General features: G+C 41.0%; 1 protein-coding gene across 1 annotated transcript in view; it reads left to right on the forward strand.

Annotated features, from left to right (window-relative positions):
- The window catches only part of SLIT3 (slit guidance ligand 3), a 487,105-nt gene that overhangs the window by 383,377 nt on the left and 78,288 nt on the right, over positions 1-25,440 (forward strand). The window contains exons 19-25 of the mRNA XM_058815569.1: positions 1,562-1,725; positions 4,231-4,363; positions 13,136-13,204; positions 14,271-14,342; positions 14,524-14,595; positions 19,929-20,000; positions 24,422-24,585. Of these exons, the coding sequence (XP_058671552.1) occupies positions 1,562-1,725; positions 4,231-4,363; positions 13,136-13,204; positions 14,271-14,342; positions 14,524-14,595; positions 19,929-20,000; positions 24,422-24,585 (746 nt within the window). The remainder of the gene's footprint in view (positions 1-1,561; positions 1,726-4,230; positions 4,364-13,135; positions 13,205-14,270; positions 14,343-14,523; positions 14,596-19,928; positions 20,001-24,421; positions 24,586-25,440) is intronic.

Raw genomic sequence — 25,440 nt, forward strand, 5'->3', positions numbered from 1 at the left:
TAGGCTGTGCTGTAGTGCTCAGAGCAGCTGTAAATCATATTGTGGCTCTGTGATTTTGGCCTAGAACCTACAGAATGTAGGAGTTGCTTTGGGTTTGCTTTCTAACTGCCCCACCTCAATTGTGCCACATGTTTTTGTCTTTAGTACTATTGTTTTCTGATGGAATTGTTTGGCTGAAGTCCTAATGTTATTTTGACTGCATATTTAGGTTTGTGAAAGCATCTTGCTAGTGAAGACTTAAAAGCTACTTCAGCTACTACACCTGCAATTGAAGTGCCTGTTTCTTATCTTCAGATTTCTTGTCTTAAAAGATATGCTATGATTTAAAGAAATTTCATATTTCTGATCATATTTCTGATCATATTTCTTTCTGTACTACCAAAATACTAACTCTTGGGCACATTCAGACATGATGTGAATATTCTATCAATATGAGTTTAGAGACTTCGTTTTCAAAGCAGAGGCCCTGACAGCTCATTCTTCTTTGTGACTGAGGCTGTTGATTCCCCCTCTCTGTACATGGCATAGACAGCTCTCCCTTTTTACCAGGGAGCTCAGCCTCTTTCCTTCAGCTGCACTTTAGTTAGGAAGGAGCTGCTAAGCCAGGCTCTGTTCAGGCTCCATCCCTCTCACGGAGGCATGATCAGATGATTGCTTTGGGGGCTGCACACCACAGCACCATGCCTGGCCTGCAGATCTGGATGGAAGATATTTCAGGAGCTGCAGCAAGATTTGAAGCAGACCCCACAAAGTTCACAGGGCAGCAGAGCAGATGCTTTTCACTAAAGGTACCCAGACCTGAGAAATCTTCATAAGTGGCTCAAGATGACAGTGCTGCTATATTCAAGTTAGAATTAAGAAGAAAGTATTTTACAGAAAGAGTGGTCAGATACTGGAATCATCTACCCAGTGAGGTGGTGGAGTCATCATCCCTCAAGGAGTTAAAAAAAAGACTGGATGTGGCACTTGGTGCCATGATCTAGTTGAACAGTTAGAACATCGGCTGGACTTGATGATCTTATAGGTCTCTTCCAGCCTTGAATTTCTGTGATTCTGTGATTCTGTGATATCTATATATCTATATATCTATATATGTACATGTACAGCACTATCCTTGCTGTTTCAATAGGAACCCCAAATTCAGCTTGCCAGTGGCTCCCTCCTGGCTCTGATTTGTGTGGGACAGAGGGAATGGGAGTGCTGGGGCAGGTACATGGTCATGGTGAAGATCATGGGTGCAGTTTGTGAGGTGAGTTTAGATTTGGGTGTGAGCTGTAGCTTGGGTTGAATTCCACAATAAATCCAGCCCTGGTAGTGGTGTAAGTATGTTTAAATAATAATTTTAAGCAGTTTGGTTTATAAACATATATTTATATATGCATAATTATATATATTTTAATTATAATTCCAGCCCTACATAAAACCTGCATCTGCAGGATGGAGTAGGGATCTCACAGGAACACAGGAAAGAGCCTGGACTTGGAGCCCCTCATCTTTCTGTGGTTATTTCAGTATTTCTGTATGTTCATGTGTAATGGAATCATGTTTTGTTCACTTTCAGTAATTTGCTGGCTAATTCCTTTAATTGTAACTGCCATTTGGCCTGGCTGGGGAAGTGGCTGAGGAAGAAGAGAATTGTCAGTGGAAATCCACGCTGCTTGAAACCCTTTTTCTTGAAGGATATTCCAATCCAAGATGTAGATGTCCAGGACTTCACCTGTGATGGTAAGAAATTCCAGTTTGATTTGGCACTTGTGGTAATGTTGAGAAAGCTCCTCCCTACCAAGCCATCCTGCACAGTAAACATTTTGGTTTGGTGGTGGAAGAAGCAGCTACCTAGAGCTGAAAATCACTGTTCTCTATCAATGATATATTTTTATTCTTGATTTCCAGTTTCTGAATTTCTGCTATCTACACCTAAATATAAGAATTAATTTATTAATACAATACATTAAATTTATTGTAGATAAATGCCCTGCTTTGTCTAATCCTGGTGCAATTCTGGGCCTTCCTTACTCTTAGTTAACACTCTGAAACCAGTGGGAGTCTTGGCTTGCTTGGAAAATCTCTTAGATTTGGATAAAGTTCAAGGTCACCAGTAAAAGGTGAATACAAGGAAATAAAAAAGAACCTTAGCCATTATTTGAAATGCTTCATGCTTTGATGGGTCTATGTGAGTTTAAAAGAAAATTCTCTGAGATTTCTTTCAATCTCCAGGTAGTTGTTGTCTTCTGGTCAAGAAACTAGTAAGGAGAACATTGTTTGATGAATGCCCTGCTAACTTGACTTGCAGCTTGTTGAGACTAGAGAGGCTGGAGGTGCAGTTAGTCATACCTCTAAAGAGACAATGAGAGTGATAGAAGTTCCCTACTTAGAGTAAAAATTAATTCCTGTCCTAGTCAAGCAATCTGGCAACAGGCCCAGGTTCTTGAGCTCAGAGCTCAAGAGACCCAATTTTAGTCATAAAAGAATAATTCACTTTTAATTTGAGAGAAAAAAGCCCCAAAACCAACCAGAATCCTGGTCCACAGACTGACATTCCCCACTTGGGAGAAAAGAAGAATCCTGGTGCACGAAATATCATTCCACAGTTGGGAGCTTTCTCTGTCAGGCAGTAACTTGGAGTCGAGGCAAATGGAAAGTAGGTGGTGGCAGGGTGTGAAACACAGAACACAGGGGAAAATTAAATATGCTGAAAAAACATGCTCTTTCTGCAGGTTTATGAAGGACTTTGAATTTTGTTTCCAGTCATTAAACTCAGTAGGGAAGAAAAGAAAAAAAATCTTCTCAATTCTTCTGTAGTCTGGTGGTGCCTCCCCAGCCCTCTGAATGCAAATGATTCCTACCCATACATTCAGGGGTAATTCTGTTATCTTCTACCAGGACTTCCAGTCTTTTTCTTTAATCTCAATGCTCATGGGTGCTTCCAGCAGAGAGAAAAAAGAAGCAGATCTGTCTCAATTAGTCCTTGCATCAGTTAGGAGGAAGGAGCAGGCTGGGAGCTCTGGGTCTCAGCTCGGGCTGCCCGTGCTCACACACAGTTTTGTGCTTCCCCTCCCTGTCATCCCCAGAATGTGCCATAAGTGTTTCCTTTCACATCCATGTGATCCTGCAGCAGCCATGTGCCTTATGTTTTGCAAAGCCTGTTGCTTTTGGGGAAAATCCATGCTTTAATGTTCTGAGCTTCAAAGCGTTGCTTTCTACTGCAGAAACCCTATTGTTCTTCAATTACAAGATTTAATCTGCTGTTTATGGACCTTTGAAACCATTTTTGAAGAAAGTTGATATTTTTAAGTGTGCACAGATGGATTGCCAGCAGTTGGAATTGTGCTGCCTCAGTTTGTTGTTTGCCTGGTTATCGTTGTTGAAAACAATGAGGCTTTGCAATTCAGATCATAAACAAAGTGCCAGGCTGACTTTGAAAAGTAAAAATAAACATCTAAAACCTGCATTTTAAAAAAGTCTTCCAAAAGTAGAGCAGATAGGGGATATCATCTCTCTAGATGAACTTAAGGGCAATGTGCTGGTCAAGCTCTCCATATCAGCTGGTGGGGGAAGATTTGGGATTCATACATTGGATTGCACTATAATTTGCAGAATTACAAAGTAGATTCTCCTTAGAAAAAGAAATATTTAAAATATATTAAATAATACTTTAAAATATTTTTATTCAGTTTATGAGCTGTTCATGTTGCCTAGAGAACTTGCATGAGGGCAAGGTGATCCAAAGCACTGGATCTAGTGTAAAATGGGAAGTAAAAAATAAATATCTTTGGTAGTGATGAAAAGTAAAAAATAAACATCTAAAAGCTGAATTTTTAAAAAGTCTTCCAAAAAGAGAATAGATAGTGAATATCATCTCTCTAGATGAATGTAAGGCCATGTGCTGTTTAAGCTCTCCATTTCAGCTGGTGGGGAGAGGATTTGGGATTTGTACATTGGACTGCACTATAAAATTTGCAGAATTATGAAGTAGCTTCTCCTTAGGAAAAAAAATTAAATATATTAAATAATGTTTTAAAATATTTCTATTCAGTTTATGAGCTGTTCATGTTGCCTGAAGAGCTTGCATGAGGGCCGGGTGATCCAAAGAGTTCTCGTGTAAAATGCTGTGATGGTTACCCTGGATTCAGGCTGCCCCTCCCCGGTCCTTGTCACCAGTTATGTTCACAGTGGGTGCCCTGGGCTGCAGTGCTGATTTCCTCACGCCCTGACTCTGTCCCTGTGCAGGTAATGATGAGAGCAGCTGCCTGCTGTCCCCTCCTTGTCCTGCCCAGTGTACCTGCGTGGACTCCGTGGTTCGCTGCAGCAACAAGGGGCTGCGCGTGCTGCCCAAGGGGATTCCCAAGGATGTGACTGAGCTGTAAGTTACCCTTTACCTACCCCCTCTCTCGACAAGTTCATCAAACTGCATCCTAGAGAGCCTTTGTGGGTCCCTGGGCGGTTTGCCTTTGACTTTATCATCTGTGCTCTGGTGCTTCCCGTATGTTCTGACCATTATTCTTATTCTTATTTGTCCCTTGACTGAATAAATCGCTTTGCAATGGGAACAGAGTTTATCTGTCCTTGTACCCATTAATTCTGGCTGTAGGAACAAATGCATTTATTAGTATCAAATAATCCTGTAGTGCTTCTGTGAGAGCCCAAGCTCACAACAGGCAGTTTGAAGGGATGATGAAAATATGTTCCTGAGTTACGCAGCTGTGAGCTAATTATCCTCTGAGGAGATTAAAAAAAAGGGAAAAAAGGAAGCTGGTGGTGGAAACAAGGAATTCTTTTCTCCAAACCTCATGAAATGGCTAAAATAACAGATAATTAGATTATATTGCAAAGTAAATTCATCCTAGTTTAGAACCATCTTTCTAGTTGTCTTTTCATCCACGCTTCAGTAGGAATTTATAGAGGATTTTCTTTCCATGGAAAGAAAATATCCTGGTGGAACTGCTTGGCTTAAGCAGTTGGCAGTAGAAATACTGAGCTTTTCCCCTTTAGGCCCTTATTCAAATCTATCCCAGGTGAGTCATTACTGAAACTTGTTACAATCTCATCAACATTTCTATGTGAAAATAATTGGTTGAGTTGGTTGGTATGTTTGATGAATTTTATAATGAACTAAAATCTGGTTCTGCTATTTTCTAGTACCAACTATTATCTTTTATCCCTTCCTGGGGGGAGAATGGGGTTCACACTGTTTTTACCAGTGCTGTGGACAAATACAAGGCTTTGTGGGTGAATGAGGGTCTTGGGTGTGCCTGGGGTAACTCAACATGGAAACTTTGCAATAATGAATGCATCCTTGCAGCACTGTTGACCAGGGCATGGTTAATGGTGAATTGAATTGCATTGAAAGGCAATTCCTGGCCTGGATTCCTTTATATATTGCCATCAGTGTTAAGAAGTCTGCAAGGTCATCTCTGCTCTGCTTTTGTTCAGGTTTCATTGCATTCAAATGTAACTTGCCAGCAGTAAGGTATCACAGATGTTACTTTGATTTCCACTGCCACACTGAGGAATTTTTATGTTTAAATTTTGCATATTGAGTTCTGCTGATACTATCTGATACCCTGATGACACGGCTTTCACAAAAAGAGTAAAATTAATCTCACATTCTTAAAAACTGCTAAATTTCTTAACCATTTTTTGGCAAATGAGGCAATAGCCTGGAAGTGAGCAGTCTGAGTTCATAGGAGTTTACGTGACTGTCTTCTTCAGCAGGAGCCTCTTGGCTGTGCAAAGCTCTAGTTCAGCTTTCTGCTTTCCATCCAGAAATGTGTCAGCAGAACACAGACAGCCATGGACTGCCTGGCTCTGAATATTTCATATTCTGCAAATATAACCTTTGAATCTGTCCCAGCTGTCTCAAAATTCAATCCTGATCTCATTCTCCTCTCCACTAACATAAACTGAGCTCCTTATTTGTTTCTAAACCAAAAGATGGGTTGCAGGTACTGAGGCATGAAATTTCATGTGTTTGTGGAAACTGTGACAAGAATGAAGTAAGTAAATAAAAAATAATCAATCTTGCTTGCCTTTCTTCTGCTTCCAGATTGAGACAGAGATGTTGCCCATAACCTGCTGTATCATGCAGGTTACCAGTGTGAAGTTACACATTTTTATTGGTCTGTGTTTGAGAATTTCCATTGTTGCTGTGTTAGGCAGCATCTCCAGTGGGACCCAGCCTCTTGTCTCATCTTGAGGACAGCTGGAACCTGGCAGAGGGAACCCAAAATCTTCCTGGGCACAGGGTGGATGAGATTTACCTTGTTCAGCCGCCCAAACCCAGAGTCTCAGGTGCCAAGGAGGTGACAGGGACATGCAGGACTCCTGTCCCTGTGTCCCACAGCTCCCTCCCAGAGCAGGGACAGGATGCACAGGAGCATCTCGGTGCATTCAGTTTTTATGAATGCACCAGTCTGACATTTATAACCTTCCATTGCTGATGTACTCATCTGCCAGGCACATTGCTTGCAGTGCTTTTTATTAAACTGCAGTGCTTTTGTGCAGCATGGGGTAAGAAAAAGAGCTGTCAGGTGTCTGCTTAAACCACTCTCTTGTGGCTGAATGTAGCCTTCTCATAAATTTCTTTAAATTCTCTTAGAGGTCTTAAAATAGTCTTAAAGGGGGAATCCTTTCCTTGTAACAGCTATTAAATAGCACTGTGCAAAAATAAGCATACCTCTATGTAAGCATACAGGCACACAGGGGAAATGTTGCCCTTTCTGGGTCAAATTTCACTGTACACTCAGCAGAGAGGATCCCCAGCAAAGTTTTATTGCAGGGTGGACAGGAGACACAGGCTCACTTCTTTCAGTGCTCATTCTGAGTTTCTGTTTCAATGTATATTTAGACAAGACATGTGAAAACCATTATCTCCTTCACATTTAGAGCTGGGAATGATAGGAGACATCCCTGTGTTTGGTTTGTGCCACCCTTGGGAGCAGGGATTACCTTGGCAGGGAAGGCTTCCATCTAGAAAAGAGCTGAAAAGATCACTCAGTGCTTTTTAGAGGAATGATGATGCAAGAAACTTCTATTTCCCTGTTTTTCCTTCGGAAAACCCTGTCATCATGGGCGAGCTCTCTTCCAATTTCTTGGGAGTAGGAAAATATTCTGTTGTTTCTTGCAAATTCCTTCACTGTATATTCCTCCACTGTATATTTACATACTGCCTACAGTTTTTCCCACTGTTTGTTTGCCCTGAAGAGAAACCTTGGTTTTTTTGAACATATTCAGTTTTCTGCTCCAGATGTTCAGAAGTAAAATGTTCATGCAATGAAGTAGTTTGGAACTCAGCCTTGCTGCTGCTTAGTGTTTTAGGCTTTCCTTTAATTCTGTTTTTTTCCCCTAAATCTGTTTGAACTTAGTTTCCCATGCTCTTTCTCCTTTAATGTATTACCTCAGTGTGTGAACACTAGATTTTTGCCTTTTATTCACAAAATTATAGTCTATTTCTAATAAAGTCTTATCTGACAGCATCCAGCTGCTTTTATGGACCTACAGCAAATAACATTTTGCACTGGGGGAAATCATTGGAGGCAATTATGTGGACGGCGTGCACAAGCTGTAGCACAATGAGTGTGGTGTGTTTTAGAATAAATATGTACCAATCATGTCATCTCTAGACTCCAAATGTTGTCATGACACTGAGCTATAGGATAGCACTGGTGGGATTGTTAGAAAAACCTGCACTCATACATCACTGTTAGGGATTATTTTCCCCTCCATTTATATCAATGCAGGCCAATATTTGCATTGCTTTTGCCATTTCTCTTTCTCTCCTCACAAACCTTCTCTCTCCTATTGCTGCTCCTTGTTCGTCCTGGTAGGTTGGTGTGTTTTACACATCAGTTGTCATATTTATTTGGAGGTATTTACCACCAATCCCAACCATTTTTTTCCAGCTTCCAAGGCACTTGTGATTTCCTTGTGACTAAAACCAGTGGCTTTTACCTGGGCTGTGCTGATCAATGCCTCAAATATGCCCACAGCAGTTTGGATAGCTGTGGATTATTGTAACAGTTTAGCACCATTTTTCAGCTTGATCAAAGGGAAACTTTGGAGTGAGATATTTGATGAAAATCATCTGCTTGAGAATGCAAATGCTCTTGCTTGTCTGGCAATTCACACTGTTCTACACAATGACCCCCAGCACAGGCATCAGGGGGTTTGCCTTTCATAATAAAGGAGATAAACAATTAGGTTTATTTGGTCCTGCTCGTTTTCTGCAGAGGGGTATTCTTCCATTGAGAGGAGGGAGAGTTCTGGAGAGGATATTTTAGTTACAGATGTGTGGTGGGTTCGTGTTGGTTATTCACTGGTGCAGTTGCTTATTTTCTGCTGTGAGGTGGGATTAGGAGAAAGGCAGAGCAGGCTCAAAACTTTAAAAGAGTATAAAGAGAAATTTATTAACTAAAAGAAAAAGTAATAAGAATCAAAACAAAACCTTCGGGACACTTCTCTCCCTACAACATTTTCTTTACCAATGACAATGTAAAGAAACAAAATGTAAAATTTCAGTCCATGTACTACCTCTAGAATAGTCTTTCTTCAGTTTCCTTCTATTTCCTCATGAAATAGAGGAATTAAACTGCATTTCAAACCTGATAGTTTAGAAAAAGTAAATAATATCAATATTATCAAATAATGTGTTCAGTAACTGGTAAAGTTTGGGTCCATATCAGAAAGATGACATTAGTACTTGCAGAGACTAAAATTTAACTTTCTCTCCAACACAGCCATGTTTGTGTGTCAGACATGGAGGTTGTGCTCTGATGTACAAATACAGCAAAACCCAGAGTCCAAATTTGCCAAAGCTTATGATCCAAGATCCATATTTGAACCTAGATCCACACTTAATTTTTGTTTCCTCTCAAGAAACTCTAATTGAAGCTCTTAAAATTCTTGTTTGTGGATGTTTCCTCTTTCCCAGTCCAATTCTTTTTTTAGACCATTAGGAAATTAAATTTGACTCAACATTTTAGGATAGTGGGTATGGACATGAATAGTTTTGGAGTGTAACTTAATTTTAGAGCTACATAAAATTGCCAAGTATCTTGTATTTAGTAATGCAACATTCTTTGTGGAATATTTAAAGGAAAGGTTTTGTGCCTTTTCAATTACTGCCTGAGAACTGATTTCTCTCTCCAGTTTCTCCTCTTACCACAGATTGCCACTGCAAGTTTGACTTCATGGCTGAATAGACACCTCAGCTCAAAAAGGACTCCAAGTAATTCAGATTGTTACACGATGCTCTGGCACCTTGGGCTGGTTATATCACCTCCAACCCAAGTGGTTTCAGTACAGAAATAGACAAGTTGGGAAAAGAGCAGCTGCCATCTTTTATGCACAGTTTTTAATGTTTTTTGTGCAATGTTGGTGTGTGTGAAGGATATGGATGAGCCCTGGGGCTGCTGCAGCCCCGTCCCACCCTGCCAGCCCCCCTGGCCATGCTCTAGAAGAAACCTGGCCAGGTAGGAAGGTGGTGGCTTTCTTTGAGAGCTGAACATGTATTTTGGGATTTTCTGGTTTGGTTCTTTCTCAGTTTTTGCTCTGGTAATTGCTTGTTGGTTACAAGTCATTAGTGAGACTTGAGGATTCTCAGCAGCATTCACAGGGTAAACACCAAAAACCTCCAATCTGATATTTAAACAGAGCCTAGAGACCTCAGGAAGCAAATGAGGTTGTTTTGGATAGCATTCGGTGTCTATTTTAAGGCAGCTGACACTCAGTCTTGACTCTGTATATTAATAACTTGATTCCCAGAATTAAAATTAGACACGTACTTTTCTTCATTCATACCAGAATTTCTTTGCATACCAGACACCATGGACATGATATTCCTTTGGCTAAAGGCTGGAAAGAATTAAAAATTTAATCTTCCTTCCACATTGACTCTTTTATGGCCATTTTGAGGGGCTTTTTGGCAGAGCATCTGGAGCTTCATCTCTGGTGTTTTTTTATTTATATAGATGCATTCATAAATACACAAAGTTTTGTGTCTCTGCCCATTTGCCCTCAGGAATAATTCCTTTATTCCCTGTGTCCAGCTTCCAGCCCCCTGAGCCCAGCAAGGTGGGGAGGGGGTGCCCTGCACCCCCAGCCCTGACAGAGGCACCTCGAGGCCCCTGCTGCAGTTGTTTGCCCCAAATTCTGCATCCCACATCCTCCTGGTTCTTGGCAAGCTATTCTGCCCTAAAAGCCTTGCTTATTTCAAATTCCCTGCACTTAAATGTGCTTTCAGAATGAATGCCTTCAGCTTGGAAAATGCTGCCACGTTTTGGATAATGGGGTGAGAGGTTTAGCAGTGGTGAATTGTTCTTATGGACGCATGAAAAGTCTGTTATCAGTGCTTTTTCAGAGTTAAATTGTGTTTATTCAGAAACTGTAGCACTGGTATGAGTATTGCAGTTTTCTGCTAGCACATTTATATAACCATCAAATTGCTGCAGAGCAAATCCAGAGCTATTCAGAGCAGATCTTCTGTAGGAGTTTAACTCCAGGGGTCTGCATGTTTGGGTTAGTCTGAGTCATGAAGCACTGAATTAAAATGTGCACCCTTGACTTTTGATTGCCCCAGCAAGCAGATGAGGAGGAAAAAAACTGGCTCACTACCATGAGTTTGTTTAAATTGCAGGCTGTTTCATATTGAGATCAACTAGAGAATATCCTGAAAATATGTTCCTGAACAATTCAACATATTGCAAGAGTCTCCATTCCTAAAGGAAAATCATATATAACTTCCAAATACATAATACATGACCTGCTTTTGATTTCCTTTAGAAATCCTTAGAATTTTACATTTGGAATGAAGACAGGAACCCTAACCTGCCCTCTTGCATGGGTTTGAGATTTGTGATTTTATGGGATGAAGGGGAAGGCACAGACTCCCAGCATCCTTCTGCATGCACAGCAGACCATGGCTGGGGGAAAGAGATGTGGTTTGCCCTGTTAGAAATGTGTCATGCATGTCTGAACACTGAGAATCTCCAGTTTATAGTGGGAAATTACCAAGGAACTCCATTTTCACCATAATTTATAACAGATTCAGCCAAAATGAAGCAAGTGGCTTTCCACTTGTGGAAAATGTGGATTTCCATGGGAGGTGTAAGGGTGGCACAGCCAACCTGTCCTGTGGCTAGTGAGACTCTGTCCCTGCTGTGCTGCCTGTGCAACGCTCTCACTCATTGGAGGGGAGAGATTAATTAGTTCAGTAGGGTTTTTAATTGAGGAACTAATTTCTTTTGGTTAAAAAGTCATAAGCTGGTGTTCCCACATTGTGCAGCCGAGCCCTGGAGAGGATTGAGGTGATGTCCAATGTATGTCCAGGGGAACTCTGCCAGGATGGGATCCTGTGCACATCCAGAAGGGATAACTGTGAGCCTGGCTGGAGCAGTTCAGCTGGAGTTCAGTACAAAAGAGATTTGAAGGAGCAGAAAATGTTGAGAGGTCATTAAGCTGAAAAAAAAGAGGTGGGGGAAATAATACCAGCTATAAAATATATTATGTAAGAAATCCTGTTGGTCTTTATAGATTCTGGTTTTTTGAATGATATAAAAATAACGTTTGTGGGAAAATATTCTTGGATTTAGTTTACACAAGTATCTCTTTGCTGTTACAGTTAATGTAGAAGGGAACACAGGGCACAAGGATAATCTATTATTATTGCTGCTTGCTATAGTAAGTGCAGAATAAGGAGGCCTGTTGCCAAAGACAAGGAAATTGTATGTGTGGAATAAAAATTCCTAACATGATTATCAGATTCTGTTTTCAGCAGCAGAGGCAGCACATGAAGTGTTCTGGTGTCTGTGGGCTGCATTTCCTGGCTACACTTGATTGTGTTTCAAAACATTCCATATCAATTTCCTTGCCCCATGTCTGCCTCAGGAAATATCCCTGCAGCACCATGTAAGGAAGGGAAATATCGTTTTCTCTTTCATCCCACCTGTGGAGGGAGGAATGCATTCCTCCTGCACGGAGCTCCCTGAGAAGGATGGGTTGGTTTCCCAGGCAGATGTTGATTCTGGAAGATGTCTGGAGAAACACCTTGGCAGTGCCATGGTACCACAGTAGTCACTTTCCATTGGAGCTTTATTACTTTGGTATCTCCCAGGGGTACCTAATAGCCAAGGTTAAGGAACAAACCCTCCAGCTCTGTCTGTTTTATTGTGATAAACAGGGAAACACCCACATCCCCTTGCTGCCACAGTCAGCTGTGCAGACAGGAGTACCCACACTATCTTTTAGGCAGGCTTTTTAAAAGTATTGTGTTTTTTCAGGGGGTTTTGCTGTGATCATGTTTGTTAAGTGGAGAAAAAGTGCAAAATGGAGGTTCTCTTTGCCTTTATGAGGACTTAGGATTATCCCCAAAGGCTTTAGCTCTTCCATGCCTGTGTCTGCATAGAAATAAGTTCAGTGGTTTCTCAAACACTGAAACTTCCACAGTGGAAACACAAGGTAGGTTGTTAAATATATTTAGTGCACATAGGAGGAACCTCTGTTCCAAGAGAGTTTGGTCTTTGCTCTTTAATTTACACCAAGTTTTCCTCCTGTACCAGCCTGCTGTGAAAAGGAGAGGTGAGGAGGGTGCGTTGCTGTGGTGGATGTGCCACAAACTTGTGGATGTTTGTGTTGATGCTGGAATTAGTGGGACCTTTTGCAGCACAGGGATCTATCTGGGAGTGCAGCTCCTCTTCCCTTTCTGGCTGCACAAAAACCTTCCATGCCCAGGACAAATGGCAGGGTCAGGGAGCAGCCAGCACTGTCCTGCTGAATTTGTCAAATTTGAGATACTTGGGAAAGGTAACTCCAAGTTCAGGGCACAGGCCATGCAATTTTTCTCCCCTTCTTCAGCTGCTGTCACAGAAGAACCAAATGGTCAATTCTGTTTGCTGTAGGCCAGAGATCCTTTATGCACTTCCAAGTTTTAAAACAAATAAAGTAAGTCAATAAGCTGCTGTTGTGCTTTGCATGTGGGGTAATTCATTTATAAAGTAAAAGCTGTTAGAGTTTCAAAGCAATGAATCAAAGGTAATTTCATTAGTGACTGACTTTATGTTGTCCTCATTCATGGTGCAGATTGAGTGACGTGAGTTCTCCTTAATGTGTTTGTGTAATTGTCAAATGTGACTTTTTTCAGGTATTTGGAAGGAAACCATCTGCCTGCTGTGCCAAAGGGGCTCTCTGCCTTCAGACACCTGACACTGATGTAAGAAACACGTGCTTTCAATGTCAGGGAAATTGCAGGGATCTCTCTGCACTGTGCTGTTGGTGGAACATAAATAATTGGTATTTGGAGTGGGGTGGAGGGGAAAAAAACCAACACCAAACCCCCAAACCTTCTGTAATTTGAATTTGGAAAGAATTTCACAGTGGACACTGCAGCCAGTAACTGTTCATAAAGAGTGAGGTGCCTGGGAAGCCCCTTGCTCTGCAGGACCCCGAGAGGACAAAGCTCTCACACAGGCTGCTGCAGTTTCACTTGGCAGATTTATCTGTAAAGGTCATTAGCAGAGGAGACACATTCATTTGTGCTAGATGAGGCAGTATTTACAACGCTAAGACAATGACAATTTGCATAGCTGTTCCTTCAGTGAACGGTCTTGCAGATAGAAACACAGCTAGACTTTGTTCTGTAAATTGCTCCCTGAAATACACAGGAGTGAAATTCCCTGCCTGAACTATTTATCAGGAATTTTCAAATGCTGTTGGAATCAGCTGTGCAGATACTCCAGTCCAATGGGCTGGGCAACCTCAGACAAAAACAACACGGATGAAAAACTGGAATGCTTTGCTTTAAGAGTGTTTTTTATTTAGAAACATCTCTAATTTTGCTTTTCAAGGGAGATCAATAGCAAAACAAAATGTTCTGGTTGAGCCTAAAAGACTTTTTAAAATGAAAAATGAAACTTTGTTTCAGTTGCTGTCAATATGATAAGTATTTGGAAGTGGGGTGCCTTGAATGCATTGCAAAGCAAGTTGGAACAGTAAACATTCAGCAGTGCTTGTATCATTTATTCATTTGTTCTTTTCATTGAATGCTGTATGCTGGAAAGATGCCTTAATGTTTCTCAGTCTGAGGCTTTTTAGGAGAGTCTGATATGCTTTTCCTTTACAGCTCATTCAAAGTTGGTCAGAAAATACACCAGTTGATAATATGCAATTTTTCAATTGCTTCCAAGCATTCTGCTGTGCAGATATTATGTAATCTTTTCAAAGAAGCATTTTCCTTAATTCATACATGTAAATGATATTTTCTCTGTGTGTTTCTCCAGTGATTTGAGCAACAACAGCATCGGTGTCTTGGCCAATCACACCTTCAGCAACATGACTCAGTTATCCACGCTGTAAGTAGCCCAAAGTTCTGATAACAGCTTTAATTGCCTTTCCAACACCACCTAAGCTGTGGAGCAATTAGTGTACCTCTTGTTGCTTAAGCATGTGTGTCTCCATGCCTGTCTGTGGTTGAATTAGCAGTGAAATAAGCAAAGCCAGGCCAGAGTAGTGACTGTGCTCTCCCCTCTGCAGCATCCTGAGTTACAACAGGCTCCGGTGCATCCCCGTCCACGCCTTCACGGGGCTCCGCTCGCTGCGAGTGCTGTAAGTGAACCCTCAGTGCAGCTCTGCAGGCTGCACCTGGGGCAGGGAGGGGGCAATGGGCAGGGGGAATGAATTTTCACATCATTGGTGTCAGCGTGTTTGTGCTCTGGTGGAATTTGTCGCGTAGAGGCCAGAGCAGGTGAGCGCTAAAGACACGATTACGTATTTGCAGGAGGAGGGCAAATTCATTTGTTTGAATTTCCCTCAGGGTTTACATTATGGAGCTTTTCTCTGAAAGGTGCAGGAACTGTCATGAAAACAGGTGATAGCTCCTGCATCAGAGGAACAATCTCCAAAAAACCTCACAGAATCTGTTTCTGCTGCCTGAACAATGTTTAGGTGCTCCACAGGAAAAGGCTTTTCTCTTAGTCTGTATACATTTGGTTATAGAGTGTGAGTTTCCATTGGATGCTTTATGGAAAACTTCTGTGCATTTCCAGAATATTTTCCATTGATGCAGATTTATGCAGGCGAGCTAGAATGGGATCTGAAGGGAAGTTAGAAGCCCCCACACTAAATCAGTGAATAAATCAGGCCAGTGGCTGGGCACCAGTAATGCTGAGATGCCTGTCTCCAATCTCCTTAAGTTGTGAATAAAATTACACCTCATATTGTCTGTGGGCCTGCTCGGTGATATCCATGTGTGGTTTATTTCTTGGGAGGTCCTTTTCTGCACTCCCCCTTTCTTTCCAGTGTGGCTGCTTTCAGCAGCTTTGTGGATTGAACCATTTGTTTACAATCTCTTGTGAAATTCATCCTTATATTGTCTCAGAGTGTGGGCTGTGGGGCTGTTCCTCACTGCAAGAGCCTCTCCCAGCTTTCCTCAGGCATCTGCAGGACTGGCTCCTGCTTTTCTTATATCCACTGCCTGATCAGAAATAAACCTGGGTTGGTTCTGTGGACACCTGGCCCATGTGCCAGGTCAGGAAGGTGGATAAGGAACCTTCCCATGGCCCAAAGACACGAGTGGGTCACCAAAACTTGCACAGTAGCCAAAGGGGATAAATTAAATGGCTTGTCTGTGTGAATTTGTTCAGTGTGCCAAAGGAGAGAGAGCTCTGAACACTCAAAGCTCAGGCGAGAGGAGCTGAAGATTGTCCTGAGTGCTTTGAAACTTCACATTGATATTTTCCTTTTTTTTTTTTTTTAATTAGGTGCCATTCAGATGCAGAAGTTTGTGTTAATTTAAAGAGCAGTGGTTGTTGTGTGTTGGTTCTATAAGTGTGGAATCAAAGTGTCAGCATGGGCAGTACTGGGACTGTGGGAGCAATAAGGCAGAGCTGCTTGGCTGAGACCTTTCACTGTGGTTTCCGTGGTAAAACAGATATCTCAGTTTCAGCCTCCCAAATTACAAGACAGCTTTGGATTCCCACTGTTCATTAGCAAAAACAAGAAAGATTCGTGATTTGGATTTGTTGCTTTGAGTTTGGCTTGGGACCCTGATTTCTAGCACACTGGGATGGTCACATTTGAGCTGTTACATGAATCCTGAAATTCAGCCACAGATTAATATATTCTCTTTCATGGCCAAATAAATTATTCCATATGGAGCTGTCTTCTGGCCTGCTCCTGAGATGCAAGCTAGCTTGATTAAAGCTGCTGTGGGGCTCTCTACCCTGAATTACAGTGTGGATAAACCATGCCTCCCTCTTTCCAATAGCCACAATTTGTCTTTTCACTTCTGTTCTTGCAGGCCACATATGGGCAGGAACAGAGGGCAGTATTTTAATGGCAACTGTTGTTTTTTGGCTTTTTTAAATGATCTGTTAATCAAAAAGTTTCTTCCTCCTTCAAGGGAGAAACCTCCCATTGCCTTGCACAGAGCAGGGAAATGGGAATCTCTGCCTCTGCTCCCTGCATTTGGAAGCCTCCAGATTGATTTGATTTATTATGGCCCACAAAACTCTGGTATCAGCTACAACTTTTGCCACGTGTCATCACTGTTGCTACTAAAAATCAATTCTCCAAAGAGAAAATGGTTTCCAAGAGACAATAGGAAATCTGTTACTGTCAGTTTTTTATTATCCATGCTCTCAGGGGAACTTAAAAGAGAAAACATCAGCAAAACAATTTTCACTTTTTTTTTTTTTTTTATAAAAACAATATAGGGATCTCATTACTTTTGGCTGTGCATGCCTTTGGAAGTAGCAGACCCTTCTCATGAAGGTTTTCCAAATTCCTTTGTTTTCTGTATTTTTGCCTCTATAGTAAATACAGTAAAAAAGTGCTTTGAAAATCAGAATAATCATAGCTGTATGATGCACTTGGTCTTTGACAGATATTTCGTTCTGAACTCCCTTTCTTAGATTTTTCAACCCAAGCTCTGAGAAAACTGCAGAGTCAACATGTTTATGTTTAATCCTTAATATCTATCAGTGTTTACACAATCAGGTCTTTAATCTCAGCATTCCCATGGTTTATCCATAATAGCAGCCAAAGGGTGCAGGAGAGCACAGGACATAAAGTCTGGAGATTTTTTTTTAATAAGCAGAAGTAGGTTTTTGAGCCAAAGCTGTTACAGTGAAAAGTTGTGGATTTGTTTTTCAGTTAATTTGTCCAAAGCTAGTCTTCTTAGAAACTAAATATAAACAGATTAGGGAAGCTGAGATTGAGACAAATTAGAAGTATTAGAGCTCTCTGAATGACCTGAACAGATTATTTTAAAGATCATTGTGAAATCACATATTTTTATATGTGACTTAGTTAAGAGGCAAAGTCCAAAAATCAAAATCATTCCTAAGGTCACTAAATATTTGTCCATGTTATAGTTAGGGGGAAAAGGGGTAAAATTGAATATTCTATTAAGAGATACTCTAGTTTTACTGAAAACTGATGAATATTTCCTGCAGCTCAAAGCTCAGAAAAACACTAGTATGTCTGATGATAAAGCTGTCACCAGTAATTTTTGGGCACAAAGTTTTTGCAATACACTGTCACTGTTGGGTGCTGCGCTGATTTGACCTAACAGAAGCATCTGGCTGGGGTTTTTTTATGTTTGGGTGGGGGGTTTTTTTGGTGTTTTGTTTTTTGGTTTTTTTTTTTCCTTTTGTCAGAGAATGATTCCTTGTATTTATGCAGTCATTTTTTTAGAGCTCTGCTGTTGTGAGCAGTGGCACCGTGGCTTCCCTGCCATCTGAGCTGTGCTGGCTCCTGCGGGCTTTGGCAGCCTGGGGGCTCCCTGTGGTGCTCGCCCCTGGTGGGAGGTGGCTCTGAGAGCTCACATTTCTCTCTTCCCAAAAAACACATCCCCCTTGTGCCTGCAGGAGCCCAGGGCTGGGACAATGGGCTGCCAGGCAGGACGTGGGAAGGGTCCATGAAAGAAAAACAACCAGGAAACCCCAGCCCAAAAGGATTTGTTGAATTAATTTCCTTCCCTGAAGGCAAAGGAATAAGTTAGTGAGGTTCTGTGTTGAAGGAAGTTTTGATTTCAAGGATTCTCAAGCGTTCTGTTACTGTGTCCTCCAGAGGGGATCCGCATCACCTTAAATCCAAACCCCTGCTGTTTGCTGGGGCTCAGACAAGAGGATCCCTACAAGTTGTGCTTTTGAGGGAGAATACACACATCAGTGTCTGTGCTTTTACTGTCCTAATGTGAAAGGATTTATTTGACCATTTGCTTGTAAGGAGATTTGGTATAAAAATGTGTTCCTGATGTTGATCCAAGAGGAAAGATTTTGTTGCACTGTTGAATTCTCTTGCCACTATTTATTATTGTGAGTTTTAAGGGGGGGTTTAGCATTTGTCATTTCATTTTAGTTGCAGGAGTGATGATGTTGCTGACATGATTTTTTTATTAAAATGCAGGCACTTGCATCCATGAAACACCTCAGTGTTTGGGACATGTAATAAAGCAAATCCTTCTAAGGGTTTTATTTGAGGGGTTTAACTTCTTACAGATAAATGGCTATGTCATTCTTCAGCTTCTCTTGGATGTTTCCAATACACCTAGAAGAGAAAATGTACTCTTTCACAGGACAAATGGGACTGATACAACCTGAAGATTAATATGTCTGTTTACAGAGAATTGCCTTGCAGTTTAAAAGATCAGCAATAAGCTCATCATGAGCTTATTTAAATGTGCTCATTTCATTGACCATTTTGATGACAAGTGGTTGACTAGCTCTCCTCACACCACCAAAGTACTCCTTGTTGAATAGCTGTGGGTTTGTCTCACTCAGTGGGTCATTCTGCACAGAATTAGTGAGTGTGTTTTATCTGGAGTTACTGTGTGGGAGCTCACATCCTTCCTGTTCCTGTGCAGATTCATTTCTTGGAGATGCACCCTTATACATGGCAAGTTATTATTAATAGTCAAAACCAAGGAAGGCTTAAAGGAAAATTTCAGAATCAGGATGTTGTAAGGGCATCAGGTACATCCTGGTGCAGCTAAAAGTGCTGTTAGAGAGGAAAGGTTGCAAAAAACAGATGGGTTTTATTTTTTCACTTAGGGCGGTTGTCTGTTTTGAGATTTGGATTGTTTTAAACCCAGTGTTTCAACAATTGGTACACACACAAATAAAAACTGTGATTGCTGTGTCAGCAAATCACCAGGTAAGTTAGGAAATAAATGACTTAAGGGCAAGAGTGATCCAAACCTCACAGCAGGTTTCTGTTTTCCACTCTCCTCTGCCATGTCTGGAGCACTGACAGGAATTCCCATTTATGCTTCTCTATGTAACCCATGTACAAATGTGGGTCTTTTCTCAGAAAAGAGATAAACTGGGTGCTTAAATTGTCCTGGAAACAGTGGAGAACCCTTTCACTCCTTTCAGGGGTCCTGAAAATGCTGCTAAAATTATACTTTCTTTGCACAGGGTGAATAATGTCCTAAACCAACTGATTTCAGGTGCTTTCCTTGGTAGCACAGAGAGGTGGTTTTTACTGTAAGAATGGGAAAGTGTGGCTGTATTTACCCTGAGGGACCCTTGCTCTCTCTCCCAGGATCCCTCTGAAGTCAATAGTTAATTTAACTTTCACAATTCTGATTTCCCCTGCTCTGTTTTTGCTGTGCTTCTGGCTAATGGGATTCTGTAAGAGAACTCAGGTGTGGATGTGAGGGTCCACTTGTCATCAATACACTTTTAATGGCATAAATGGTTATGTCACCTTTTTAATTTACAGCAGCGCTCACCAACACTCCTGATTGCATTATTGTTTTAAATGCCAACACCTCGAGGCAGGAGTGATAAACCATGGAAGTTCATGAGTTGTGAAACTCACAGAAACTCTCAAAGAATCAAAATTAAATACCCTTTTTAAGAATCCATTCCTTCAGTTGTTGGGAGCAGAAAAAATGCTGTGGTTTGATACATTCCTGCTTCTCCCCCTTGTAGGACACTCCATGGAAATGACATTTCCAGTGTTCCTGAGGGATCTTTCAATGACCTGGTGTCCCTGTCCCATCTGTAAGTACTTCTGCCTGGCTGAATCTCTGGGATTGATGGTTTCAGATTTGTAAAACAGCACACATTGCTAGGATTGTAGGGCTTTTTTGGTTTTCCTGCTCACTTTTCATAATGTGCTCTGGATATTCATAGTGCATCTGTTCAAAGGAAATAAAAATTTCTAGGACCTGTTGTTATTAGTTATGAAAATATTTTCTTAAGGAAAACCAAATGAGCAAGTGTGACAGTTTTCTCTGCTGTGGACTTTGTGTTTAAGGTTTTCTTTCAGCATTGTCAATGTGAAATGCAGAGCATATTATGGTTTAAGAGTGAGGCAGGAAACCTCCCACAAAGAGCAAATATTAAGCAAATGTGAATTCTTTGCTTAATAAGTGTCATATGTTTTGCATGCTGGAATGTTGTCAGTATATGGACTTGTTGATGAATCACTACTACAGACATATATATTTAATCACATGGAAATTGGTCATTTCACAGCATTAATGCTTCATTCCATAGTTTGCAAAAATTATTTTTTGAGGAATATCACTATTACACTGGTAGAGGGCCAGGAGACTTTCAAATGCACTTTAGTTGATGAAAGAGCAGACAAAGAGCTGCAATGGCTCCAAACTGAACTTGAGTGACCAGAAAATGCTTTTTCACTGAGATAGTGTGTGATACCTCACACTATCAGATAATTGATGTAGGAAAAGCAATTTTGTGCAGCAGGTTTCTTGATTACTGTCCTCAGTTAATCAGAGGGCTGAGCATGTGTTGGTCCCTCAGTGAAGTGAGTGGTTTCACAGGCTGATACAGATGTTTTCTGTACACACAAGTAGATATGTGTGCATTTAACATATGTTTCTATCTATTTATTTTCTTTTTTTAACCTTTAACATGCCCTCCAGAACACTTCCCTGAACACCAGATTCAGACTGTGCTGAATATTTTCTGGGTAGCAGATACATCCCTGGCAGCTTTCAGTCTCTGGTCCTCTATGGACAGTAAAAAATAAAAATATCTCAGATAGGGACAGAAATCATGAGAGCAACTTGGGCAACTTGAGCAGAGAAATAATGAAATAATCTTCTCTGTTTCCAGCTTGCACCTTGGTATCATTGGTTTTGCACATTTGTTTTTCCTGTTCCCAGTTTAGTCAAGTCTTTTTGTGTGTTTGGGATTGAAAGTCTGGCCGAGCTGAAGCCCTGTACCTGCTTTTGGGAGTGCACTGACACCTTCCACACTGGGAATCTGACTGCTGGGGGTATTTTCAGAATTCCAGGAATAAACACAGCATGTTACATTTGTTTGAATTTCCCTCAGGGTTTACATTAAATGAAGTGGAGATCCAATTTTCCTGGGTAAACTGTTCACCTTAGGGAGTGATAAAATCCCCTTTGGCCCAATACAATCTCTGCACTCCTTTCTGTTTAGATGTATGTGCTGCCAGAAATGTAAAATACACAAAGCCCAAATGAACAGTAATAAATAGGATCCATAAAATAAATAAGACCTGTCTGGGGTGTAATTTGCACAGCTGAGCAGTTGAATTTTACAGTGCAATTGTGCTCTCCAGTTTCTTAAAGAGGATCCTGAAACTTTTAGCAACCACAATGAATTTTTTCTTCACATGCCCGAAAAATCTGTGCTTACTCAAAATTGAGTCATAATAATTGAAAATAAATGTATTTTGAGTCCCTCCTGATACACAGATCTACAAGAAGAAAGCAGGCACTTGGGGTCAGTTTGAAATCATACAAGGATTTGCTGCCCATCACACTCTTAATGCATGGGAGAACAAAAATTTGCCCTATTTGTGCAAGGTGTGGGGCTGAGGGTGGGATTGGTGTTGTGGCAGGGCAGAGCTGAGTAGCAGGGTGTGGAAAGGATGCTCAGCCTGTGGACAGGACAAGGGGGACACCAAACTGGCTTTTAGAATTGCAGAGAGAGATATTTGTGTGGCATAGACAAAGCCATGGATTTTAGTCGGTCTTTTGCTACAGTTTTGAGTTGGTCTGTAATTGGAAGAATAAAAGTGAAATTCAGATGGTCCAATCACTTTCTCCATAGCTGTTTAAAGCCTACAGGAATATTTTCACCAAATTTCCTTTATGTCATGAACATCATCTAACTGCAATGGAAATATCAAAACAAACTACATAGCTTTATCTGACTGAATTTGGAGGTAGGTTTGTATGTGCTGTACACTGCTTTTGTTCACTCTTTATTACTTTATTTAGTTGAATCACATAATTGTCTATTTAAGCCATGACTCTACTGACAATTTCAATCCAGGGCAATGATGAGAATGCTACAGCACTGCTGTAGGATTGGGTATAATATTAACTAAAAAGAGCCCAAAATCTGCTGGGGTGGAACTGGGACCTTCCCAGTTAGGTCAGGTCCTGCAGTTGCTGTCCTCACCATTCACTGGTGAGTGTCCCAAACTCTGCCCTCACAAACTCACCCTGGGGCACTCCAGGGATTCCACAAACCCTCAGCAATGGGTGATGTTGAGTACAGCAGGTATTTCCAACATATTTCCCATAAACAGCTCAGATTTCTAATCCTGCTGAATTATCTTCTCTTTACTCAAATTTTTATTAACTGCCTCTAAAACTAAGTTGTCCCTTCCTCTTTTTTTCAGCATTGTCATGGATAGAGTTATTTTAATTAACTTTATTCAGAGTTGCCCCTAAACAACATAAGTGTCTGAACAGAAATATCTGCCCAACATTTTGAAAATGCTTCTGGTGGTATTTCCTTACAGCAGAAGATATTTTTACCTTCTGGAAATATTTTGCTATCATAGGCAAAGAAATTGAGAAAGTATGTTAGAACTCATGAATGAAAATACGAGAATTATCTCTGGTTCCTAGAAATAAATTTTTTAAAAATCCAAAAAATAACCCCAAGCCAAACCAAACCAAGCAAAAGAAAAAAATAAATAAAAGGCAAAACCCCCCAAACAAAGCACAAACCACAAACAGAAGTGTGGAAAGATACATTTCTGAAGTTGTCAACAATGTTATGAGTAATCATTTATTTCTAATGTAGTTTATAAATATTAATTAACAGGGTAACAAGCTTTCCGTTGTCCTCCCACTCACATTTTATATATGGAAGTTTCTCAACACTAAAAATTTCTCAGCTTTCACTGCTGCATTTTGTTTGACCTTGGACAACTGAGCCAGTTGATCACAGTTCCAGGGTCAAAAAGTCAACCCAGTAGTTTTTTTCCATTGTAAGCAATGGATTTACAGGAGGAGTGGATGGGTATTTTTTAATGCTGAGCTGCAGTACACATTTAATTTTGATGAATGAGCCCCAGACAGGGTTTGAACCCATGAACTCTCATTATGAATCTGTCTAGGGCACAGTGGGTTCATTAGTCACTCCAACAGAAATGTATCAACAAATTTACTGAGGTTTCTATCTTAATATCCTGCCTGATGTGTTTTTATTTGAAAGAAGCTTGAGTTTACAGTACCATCTTAAAAATAGTTTATAGCATATGCAGAAATTTTAAAGTCTAAAAACTGATTTGAATCATTGGTTTCTTTAGTATCTCTTCCTTGTGCTATTCTTTATTTAGTTTATTTTCCTTTCTTGTCAATTCAGGTGTTGTACAGCTGAAGTCTTACACTGACTTTAAGCAAAATAAATACAGACTTTCAACATGCATCTCTTCACATTTTAAACAATTAGTTGGCTTCAAACTGATTTTTCTGAAGTGTGAACTTTGTGTGCAATTGACTGATTGCCTAAAAAGACACTTTCTTTAAGAGAAAGAGAAGTACAAATTAATCAAGGTAGCACCTAAATTTAAGCTTAAAAGATTGGTTTTCTTTTGGATAGATGTCCATGAATAAAGGAAAAATTCTCAGCATTATAATTTCACTTTATAAATGCATTTTCTACAACTATTTGACCTAACTCAAATGATGGGTCAAGCAGCAAATGTGTTTTCAAAGTCATAAATAAACTTAGCAGGCACTGGGTTGCTGTTTGGAAAATGGAGGTATCTTCTGCATATGTGTTTCATCTGGTGAGGAGTCATTAATGTGAGTCATCATCAGAGCCAAACTAAATTACTCAATTCAGGGTTAGAATACGCTGAGGAAGGACAGAGAATTAAAGGGCATCAATGTGATGAATTTGATGAAAGCAATATGTCTGGTGATATTGCTCAAGCACAATTGTTTAAAAAAGGCATTTCTTCTTAGGTGTTTATATAATTTCCCTAACTAATGATGGGAAGAAAGGAGAAGAGCAGGAGATGAATCTAAAATCCTTCCTGAATACTCAACAGATCTTTGCCTCGTTGGGAAACAATAACATAGAAATGTAGAATAAACCATGCCTTGGCAAGATCAGAGCTGTTTGCTGTCTTTGCCTGCCAAATACCCTGTGCTAATTTAATTGTTGTGCTCCCCAAGGGCTCTGGGCACCAACCCCCTGCACTGCGACTGCCACCTGCGCTGGCTCTCCGAGTGGGTCAAGGCGGGCTACAAGGAGCCGGGCATCGCGCGCTGCCGCGGCCCCGAGGCCATGGCGGACAGGCTGCTGCTCACCACGCCCACGCACCACTTCCAGTGCAAAGGTACGGGCTGGCACCTCTGCCCGAGGCTCTGCCCACTGGGCTGGGCTCCGGCACCCTTGGTTTTGTGCAGGAGTTGGGGTTGGGGTTTGTTTTTCGGAGCGTCGCGTTCCTGCCAAGTTGTATCTGGGGTTTCTGGTGCTGAAATGGGCCCCAAGGTGTTAGAAAGTCTTTTTCTCCCAGCCCCATGACCAAAGAAGAAGTGGAGATTCGTCAGTTCTGCTTTTCAAGGTTGTTTATTTTATCTTATCTGTTACGTTCTTCCTCTGACCTGCTGAGATCTGTCCAGCAGGTTGGGTTGAGGCACACTGACTGCCCTTGGGGTGGTGTTATCTTTTTATACTAAGAACTACGTGTACTTTATTCACAATAATTTTCCAATACCTATCACCTATGTTGGACAGTCTGTCTCTATTCTAAACCAATCCAGAAGTGCTACCATCACAGCAGAAGATGGAGGACAAGAAGAAGGAGAAAGAGGACACGCCCAGATTCCTCCATCTTGCCTTTTGAACCCTCATTCTAAAAACCCCAAAATTCTACTTTTTCACCCTGTGACAAATTAACTATCATTCTAATCAAACTCTTGTGGCTTGTAACTCTTCACACAAGGTTGGTAATTGTTTCCATGGGCTAAAATCCAAGGCACAGGTGTTTCTGACTCTGTGCCAGGGTCTTGAGCCATCCAGGGCAGTCAAAGGAATGTCCTGGGTTCCGACAGTTGTGTTTTCTTGTGTTATTCCCCAAAGTGCAGTTAGCTGCTCCACCAAGGAGAGGAGAGGCACTCCACTCTCCACTCAGGCAGGAGAAGCAGGGAGCCTGAGAGCAGTGAGTGCTCCTGATGCTCACACCAGGTTA

This window comes from Ammospiza caudacuta, chromosome 16 (genome assembly GCF_027887145.1).
Source record: "Ammospiza caudacuta isolate bAmmCau1 chromosome 16, bAmmCau1.pri, whole genome shotgun sequence".
Taxonomy (NCBI): Eukaryota; Metazoa; Chordata; class Aves; order Passeriformes; family Passerellidae; genus Ammospiza; species Ammospiza caudacuta.